The following is an 8,683-nucleotide window of genomic DNA, read 5'->3' as shown; positions in this document are numbered from 1 at the left end:
GTAGAAATAAAAGTCCTCCTCGCTGTCTTCGACGTCGGCGTACTCGGGGAGCCTTCAACTTCGTCTATGCTAACATATGCGTTACATAACATTCATGATTTGACAATGTCCATTCATATAGCACGTTCATGTCTAGCTCATTAACCATCGCGAACATATGGTGGTTGTCCTTTTTAGTCGTATGAGAATCTATTTAATGGTTAACTAGCCGGGCTAACGGGCGTGTGTGCAATATAAGGCATAACTCTTTTTTATGAGTTTGGTTTACTTTATAGCAACGTATATAGTGTTGTCTCGAGCCATTATATGCGAGGACTATATGAAACTTGTTGATGACATATTCGATCACACTATATTATGTTTAGTTCGAGTAACATAGGCTATGACCCTAATTACTTTTGTATGCATGGTACAATTTTAATCTGTATGAGAGATTCTTTTATGACATATGGGTTATGCTTAAATACTAGTTTTGCTAGTCTCAAACATGTCATATATGGGCATGTGACTAAGTGAATCTAGTCAAATATTTATATGACTTCGGATTTGCGGTGCATGAGAATATTTGTATGAAGTTTCACTTCACTTGTATTAGTACTAACATTATGTAGCAACATTGTGTCCATGTGTAGCATAACCAAGTGAAGTATGTTGATTTCTTCTTGCTTTTATTATCACCAACGTAGCACAAACTATATGCTCGTAGTGTAACCAAACAGAAGTATATATTAGTTTATATTTTGCATGGACGTGATGAAGTATATGACAATTCTCAAAGTCTAGATATATCATCCTAAACTATGAAGAGCAAAAGTATATGACACATTGGTTTGGCTGGTATTAATAGAAGCGGAGAGAGCAGTAGAAGCCTTTAGCTGGATGCGCTCACGTCTACGATCATGGGATCGTAAGAGCTTGCCCACGTTCTTCAGATCGCGCAGAAAACTTGGCCGAGTGGATTTCTCCTATATGATCAGTTTTTTTAATGAGCTTTAAGAGTTTAGTTGGATGGGCCCAGCTGACTATAATACGTTTAATGCATGCAGGCCATACGTGTTGTCGCCATGGGCCGGCTAATTACTTAATTATCTTTTAATCTTGCCGCATAATTAACCCATGCATAATACATGCATGCAAGTAGCTCATACTTGCATCATACATGTACGTAGCCATATGTATGACTGGGCTAGCTAGGCCAAATTAATTATTATAACACAAGACAACATTTTTCGTTGATAATTATACGGTGGCTTGACATTTTCTTTACACATCATTGCGTGTTATATTATTTTGTGCGAACATTATCGTGTCAATATTTTTTTAGCGGTGACGGAATAATAATGCTGGTAAATATGATATAATATTTGGCAATATTAGTGTCTGTGGATTTGTGCCAACGTTGGAATTTCGCCGTTGATGATGGCGTATGTGTATGAAAGTCATATGTCCTCTAATTTATGTGATGGTATTGTTCCTTCTATTTTATTTCTGGATCTGTTGTTTTATATCGAGCGGCGCCGCGGAAATTCGTCATGATATTTTTTATCCGCGTATTCAGCAACACAGTATTTTTTTATTTTATGTAAATAATTTTATTTGAATAATATCTATGCGCTATATTTTACTTTTGGCCCAAATCAGTGTCAACAGATACCCCTTGAGGTCTGAAAGCGGATGATTTTTTTATTCGGATTCAGAGCTCGAAAATACATGTATCCCTTTTTTTTACGTGCTTGCAAGATTTAGCTTTATCCCTGGAAAGGTACGCATATATACTTTATTCAAATGGCCGGCTTGACGTTAGGCCAATAGCGTACCGTGCATGTGAAAATTTGCTTGGATCCTTTAACTAGATAAGGCCTTAATCTTGGAGGTTTGCTATGAGTCTGCCGGTTAGTTGGGAGTCTCAAGGTTAAGGAGTTGACATTTAAACAAGAAGAGTTATCCAGAGCTAGCTGCTACTGCCGATATCCCAGCCGCGTACTGGCGAGCATCTCTCTCGTCCTACGTCTCGTGTCGCCCTCCCCGCGGGCGGCCCGGGCGAAACCCTAGCCGCCACTCCAGCCCCCCTCCCAGATCTCCCCCTCCCCTCGCCGCCGCCGGCAAGCGCCGCCGGGCAAAGCCCGCGTGGCGTCGGTGGCGGCGGGGCCTCCCATTTTTTCCCTCTCACGAGGCCTGGGCAGCGCGGGGTCGCTCGGCCAAGGAGAGGAGCGGGGACGCGGCGGGCGCGATGCGCGCGGCGAGCAAGCGCCGGCAGGCGTGGTGCGCGCGGCGAGAAGGCGCAGCGAGCGTGATGGGCGCGGCGCGGGGTGTGCTGCGTGCGGCGAGAAGGCGCGGCGAGCAGGGGCCGGACACGATCTAGGGTTTCGGCGGGCCCTGGGCTTCGCTGCTGAGCAGGGATGCGCGACGGCGCGCGTGCGTGCACGACGCGAACCAGCTGCGTGCGTCGCGGTGGCGTGCGGGGGTTTCCCCTGTGCCGATCTGCCGGGGCGGATGCCCGGTGGCCTCGCGCATCTGCCATGGCGGGCGCTCGCGGGAGTGTGGAGGGGGCGCTGCTGCGTGTTCTTGGATTGCAGGGGCGAGGAGTGGCGCTGTGCTTGTGCGTCGTGGAGGTGTGGATGCTGGTGGGCTTCTCCCTTCAACCGTGTGCACGTCCAGCTCCTAGAGCAGGGGTGCCGTCCATCCTGTTGGTGCTTGGGGAGGGTCGGGCTCACCAATTCCAGCGCGGAGGTCCGGTCCTAGCGCGCGGCGGCGCGAGCCTGTTAACTTTGGCTTGGTTTTTTTGCTCTGTTCCGGTGCGCTGCGGTGCGGGCCGGTCAGTTTAGGTTCTTCTCTGGTCTTTCTTGAGCGCTGCGGTGCGAATTCTCGCCTAGATCTGCGCACGGAGTCAGAGGATGGCCGAAGCCGACTTGGTTCGCCCAGGTCCTGCGAGCGGCGGGGCAGACCGGTCAGGTTGGCATGTGCTCGCTTAGTTTCTGCATGCGGTGGCGACATTCCCGTGTCTGGTAGTGTGTGCCTGACTTCATCCGGCCCGGTGGCGATGGGTAGGTCTCGGATCCTGGATGGGTGGCGGAAGACTTGGCTCCGGATGAAAATCCTGCATTGACCTCGTCGGTGCCGACGGTAACGACATCTATGGATATCGTCTTCTTCCTTGGAGGTACCGCCGTGGAGCTCATTGCTCTTCCTACCTCATGGCTGAGGTCTCGGGTGAAAACCTAAGATCTGGCGGAGCCAGATTGGATGATGGTGGTGTTAGCAATACCACTTCCTCCTTGTAGGCGTCATCTTGGTGACCTCGACGATGGATTTCGATGATGTGCACGGTTGTCGACTGAGCTTGGGTTTGTGTTGGTGCCGGCGGGTTTCTTTTTCTTTCTTTTCTTTTTGCACTAGCCTTTTTGCTGTGCTTTTCTCCTTTGGAGGGCTCTTGTTACTCATCTTCTGATCAATGAATTTGGCAGTTCTCCTATCAATGTTAAAAAAAAACAAGTGTATTTTATTCTCTTTTCATATCTCCGGGCCTCAGTGACTACGGCGTTTTGCCGATCTTAATCAAACTCCGCTCTTCGGCAAACTTCGGGTACGTATCGCGATTAAGGCAGTGATGACATCTGCCCTTGTGTCTCCATCATCTAGCTGAACTCTGATTTGCTTTTCTTAGGTACAGAAGCTAGCAACTTTGATTTCAGGCTCAGATGTTGGTGAGTACGTCATTGCTTCTCTTAGAAATAGATTATTCATGTATCTTAACCTGACTTCCCATCTCCCTTTTGTTTTCAGGTGAGGTGATTACAATCTAGTAGAATAGATCGCCCGTTCGTTTTCCGGCCAGGTAACACTTCGAGGCCTGTCTCCTTCCTGTTCTATTTGTTTGAAGTAGGATATGTACATTTAGACATGCATGCAACGCACAGTGTACAACGTGTGATTTTTTGTTTATATATGAGGATGTTGTCTCTTCTGAATGTATGTGTGATCAAGCAACATCTTAGTTTCACGGTTGGCGTGCCAGCAAGTTTGTTTGAACTTGGTCCGTCGTACAGCCATGAAGACTCATGTGTGTAGTATAGATCCCTTTCATCTTTGATTGATTTTCTTTTATGTAACCTATGTCAATAATTTCCTCACGAGTTTCGCTCGGCAAGGCCTATCGTACAACCGTTGAGATCAGCACCGGATTTCTTTTCAGTTGGTGTTCCGGCAAGTCCCTATATAGACTTGGTCCGTCGTACAACCGTTGAGATTAGTAAGTATAGCACATATGTTTACAATATGATTTCTTCCCAGTTGGCGTTCCGGCAAGTTCGTATATCGGCTTTGTCCGTCGTACAACTGCGGAGATGATTACAAGTGCCGTGTATATTTAATATGCCAGCAATATGTTTTTCTCACGGTGGGCGTCCCGGCGAGTCCGTATGTGGGCTTGGTCCGTCGTACGACCGTGAAGATGATTATAAGCGCCACATATACATTATGTCGAAAATTTATTTTTCCCACGGTTGGCGTCCCGGCAAGTCCCTATATGGGCTTGGTCCGTCGTACGACCGTGGAGGCAATTATTAGCGCCACATATAGATTATGTTGAAAATATATTTTTCCTACATATAGATTATGTTGAAAATATATTTTTCCTACGGTTGGCGTCCCGGCAAGTCCCTACGTGGGCTTGGTCCGTCGTATGATCGTGGAAACAATTATAAGTGCCACATAACATATACAACCAATGCTTGGATCTGATGTCTTTTATTTACTCCGGTGTTTCCCTTTTTGTTTTATAGGGAAAGTATTTAATGGTTGGCTGAAGGTAGTTGCTAATAAAGCTAGGTAACACACCGTGACATTTCCCCCTCTTTTTTTATTTAACTAGGTCTTTCTTTTACACATACACATGCCATCATATTCATTTTGTGCCTTTTTATATATAGATGGCGCATGGTGAGGGGTTTGTTCCTTCGAATGAACTATCGATTTGTCAGTTAGCTGAGCGGCATCTATATGAGCCTAATACTAATGAAGAGGTCAACCCAGTGATCAGACAGCAGGTGCTCGCACATGCGGATTTGACACGCCATCCTCATGGTTGGAATGTGGGGTCTACTCTTAGTGACTATTCTTTTCATCCACTAGCACCTTACCCTAAACCTGATCATGAAGCCTACACCCTAGGGACCAGGATGGTAGCAAAAGGTCTAGATTGAGATGGTCACACAGTCGAGTATGTTCCGCAACCCAAAGGCTATGTTGAGTGGGGCATCTCTATATTGAATAACCACTCGTTTTGTTTGAAAGAATAAGCGGAGAACACCGATTACATATATGGGGCCATTTATTGCTCTCTTGGTGAATATGAAGTTTCAGATTCATTACTGAGGTCACTACTGGAAAGATGGGATACAGAAACAAATACTTTTCTTTTTTCATCTGGTGAACGCACCGTGACTCTGCTTGACATGCTTCTAATGTTGGGTCTTCCTTTAGTTGGAGATCCATACGAGGAATATGTTCCCTCTATAGATGACCTAGAACCTTCAAAGCTTATGTTCCCAAATTTCTTATCTGGCTTTTTAGAAGAATTCTATCGGCTCAGCCGCGTAAATGGAAGTGTGATTTTTCAAGTTTGGTGTGACCATTTCCATAACAAACGCGAACGCACTTCATCTTTCACCTCCCTTCGGGAACAACACATGTACGTTGTGGCTTTTATAGCCCACTGGCTTTGCTCTTACGTGGTTGTTGGTGGGGGGCCTTATATTCGTCCCGGTGTCCTTCTGATGGCCTCTTGGATCGTTTTGGGTCGCAATATCTCTTTGGCCCCCTCAGCACTTTGTTCATTGTATTATTCTCTTCGAAGGATCAGTATGCACCCCGTTGCCCCCTCTTATGAGAAAAGAATTTGGCCAGTGCATTATATTGCGGGGTGGATGGGTCTCTATTTGAGAAAACCATTTAAGGACAAAGTGAAAGGGAAACATCTTCCAGATGTTAAGCAATTGCCGATGCAACCAACCATGATTAAAACTATGTTTTGGGTTCCCATAACTTTCAGTCCTGCTAAGGCACGCATTTTCCTTGATGACCGAGCTAATATTTTTTGGAATCCTTATACTCCAAAGAACTTAGTCGGGGTGGATCAGTTGCAAAGGTCTTTCACCATTTCTTCACATCGGGGTATGCTTCCATGGAGGCGTGCTACTGATGTTGATGATCTTTGCATAGCGGAGCCATATCATCCTGATCGAGTTGCATGACAACTTACTTTGAGACAACAAGTGCCCTATGCTCCGCTGGTCAGCGTGTACACAAAGAAGGATACTGGGGTTGCGTATGCGTATTGGTCGCATTTGTTACGCTCGGACCAAGGAGAGTTCCAGTACCTTCTTAATGATGCGCAGGCATTTTCTTTTGTGGCCTGGAACAACTGGTGGGTGGGATTTATGAAACCATTTAACAACATATTCAATACTCTTCGTCCGGGCATCTCGAATGGTTCCGCAGAAATGTAATTTTCTGAAACGCGGAGAGGAGTACATAGTTCCCCGCAAGCTTTCGGAGAATGATTTTGTTGTTATAAAGGAAGTCTCCGCCAGGGGTAAGGAGGAGCATATTGCAGCCATCAAATTGAATGGAAGGAGAATTATGGACCACCGGCATCCCATTTTGTGTGGCTTTCTCTCAAATGATGAACCTTTAATCAACTCTAAAAAGGTACGATATATATATATATATATATATATATATATATATTTGGTACTACTATAGTTCGTATGCTCCTTTCTTTATCTCATTTTTTCTACATCTCCTTTTAATAGAAGAAGCGAAAGGTTAAGGATGTTGTCGCTACTCAACCCATGAAATCTAAAGAGGTGAGTTAGTGGTCTGCGTACAACTTGTTCATTTCTTTGTTGTACTGATCAGTACTAACATATCATCCTTCTATATATGTGGCTGCAGCAAAGTGGCATACCAAAGTATGTTGTTGCAGTTGGTTCTTCCTCTACTCATCCATTGCTAGTGGGTAGTGATGATCTTCCGGAAACTGCCCCGGCCACCGGCGGGCAGAAGCGTAGAAATTTATCGCCCACTCATGATGACGAGGAAGAGAGGCTCCCCCTCAAGCGCAAACTTGATTTTTCACAAGAATATGATTTTTCTGAACCAATAACCTTGGACGGTCAATCGTTAGATGTTGAGCTTAGTAGCTTTGTTAATGATGAAGATTTTGGCCATGTTCTCACGGGAGAAAAGGATCATGGCCTTGGTGACCTCTTTAATTTATCCGACGAGGATTATACCATTGATGAGTGTGGCACAAGTCGTCTGCCTTCCAACCCGGGTGTGAAGCTGTGCCCCATACCCCTAGTGCTCTTGATTTCTTGTCAACTTTACCTGGTAGTTTATTTACCTATAAATACTTATTTAACTGGCCATGTCTATAAACCATCATTATCATCAAATTCTCACGACTCTTCCGTTTTTTAGGTTGCGACCAAGAAATTCGCCACTCACAAGACCCTGAGGTGATGGTTGTATCAGGGAAAGGCGCACAGATGGACTGCAGTTTCATCAAGGACACGTTTATGGATGCTACGAATTTCGTAGTGAAACGAGTCCTCGAATGACTGAACGACTCTGCCCTTGGTGATCCCGAGCGACGCATCATGCTTGAGAGTGTTTATCAAACGCTGCCCATGCAAGTGCTTGAGGTAGCTAAGGTGCAGGCCATTTTGGTCGGGCTTATTGACCTTTCCAAGAAGTTGGAGGGTGGCCAGACCGAATTCATGAGGGAATCTGAGCGAGATGAACATGTTGTTGCTGAAGTAGAACTTAAGATTAAGTCTGGGCATGAGGTTTCCAAGGCCATAATTGAGGACTTATCTACCGTAGAAAAGAAGTGCACTGAAATGGAGGCGCGGGAAGCAGAGCTGAAGGCCTAGCTTGAAGAGGTTACTGCTACTTTGCACATGCTTAAATTGGAAATGGAACAGCGCTGACAAGCACATGATGCCCATCAATCTGAACAGAAGAAGTTGGTGAAGAGTCTACTGGATACCAATGCTGGCAAACATACAAGGCTTGCTGAATTTAAACAAAAGACAATAAATTTAAAGACCGAAGCAAGTCAGTTGTTGAACAGCCTGCAGAACTGGCGAGCTCCTTGAGAAGGCCTAGACTTCGCTTAGTTTTTTTATTTAGCCATTTCAATCATTGTTCCATTTCGAACCATTTAATTTCCAGTCTTCAGTTTCAATTCAGATGTATCAGTGCTTTATTTCTTCATGTGGGAACTTTAGATTTATATATGATATACTGGTACGCGGACTAGCACAGATTTGACGTTGAAGCATCTTATTTATTAACATTATCGTTGTGTATGGCCTGAAGCCTTATTATCATTCCAATGTATGTACGTACCATTTTTCTTACAACAGTTTAAGCTTATGGAGCCTGTTTGATGTTTATGTATTTTTTTATTAAATTTATTTTTTACATCATAGTTTATACTTGTAAGTTGTTGGAGTTTATAAAAAAAATTCTGCCACAGTTTAGACTCGTAAGTTTATTGGAGTGAAATTTATTTATTTTATTTTAAGTGCCACAGTTTAGACTCATAAGTTTATTGGAATGAATTTATGTGCCCCGGTTTATACTCATGAGGGTATGGAATACGCTCGATGATTTA

At 44.7% G+C, this 8,683-nt stretch overlaps 1 protein-coding gene across 5 annotated transcripts; it reads left to right on the top strand.

The window, feature by feature from the left end:
• Positions 1-1,940: 1,940 nt before the first annotated feature.
• Positions 1,941-8,362, top strand: LOC125508912. 5 transcript variants are annotated; one of them, XR_007283866.1, is made up of 8 exons: positions 1,941-3,583; positions 3,671-3,704; positions 3,784-3,835; positions 4,782-4,827; positions 4,929-6,708; positions 6,813-6,866; positions 6,955-7,392; positions 7,483-8,362. XR_007283866.1 is itself a non-coding variant. In XM_048673718.1 (8 exons), exons 5-8 carry the CDS (start codon positions 6,487-6,489, stop codon positions 7,620-7,622), a joined length of 798 nt encoding a protein of 265 aa, XP_048529675.1. In that variant the 5' UTR covers positions 1,941-3,583; positions 3,665-3,704; positions 3,784-3,835; positions 4,782-4,827; positions 4,929-6,486; the 3' UTR covers positions 7,623-8,362. The 5 variants fall into 5 exon arrangements, 1 of the variants encoding a protein (XP_048529675.1); XM_048673718.1 differs by having other exon boundaries at positions 3,665-3,704; positions 6,955-7,336; XR_007283864.1 differs by having other exon boundaries at positions 1,942-3,583; positions 3,665-3,704.
• Positions 8,363-8,683: the final 321 nt, after the last annotated feature.

The sequence above is a fragment of the Triticum urartu genome, chromosome 5 (genome assembly GCF_003073215.2).
Source record: "Triticum urartu cultivar G1812 chromosome 5, Tu2.1, whole genome shotgun sequence".
NCBI classification, from domain to species: Eukaryota; Viridiplantae; Streptophyta; class Magnoliopsida; order Poales; family Poaceae; genus Triticum; species Triticum urartu.
This window is presented reverse-complemented; position numbering and strand designations above follow the sequence as displayed.

Coding starts and splice junctions, on each gene's coding strand:
- LOC125508912 (XM_048673718.1), top strand. CDS start 6,487: ATGGTTCCGCAGAAATGTAATTTTCTGAAACGCGGAGAGGAGTACATA. Junction 6,867..6,954: donor AACCCATGAAATCTAAAGAG/GTGAGTTAGTGG, acceptor ATGTGGCTGCAG/CAAAGTGGCATACCAAAGTA. Junction 7,337..7,482: donor TCGTCTGCCTTCCAACCCGG/GTGTGAAGCTGT, acceptor TCCGTTTTTTAG/GTTGCGACCAAGAAATTCGC.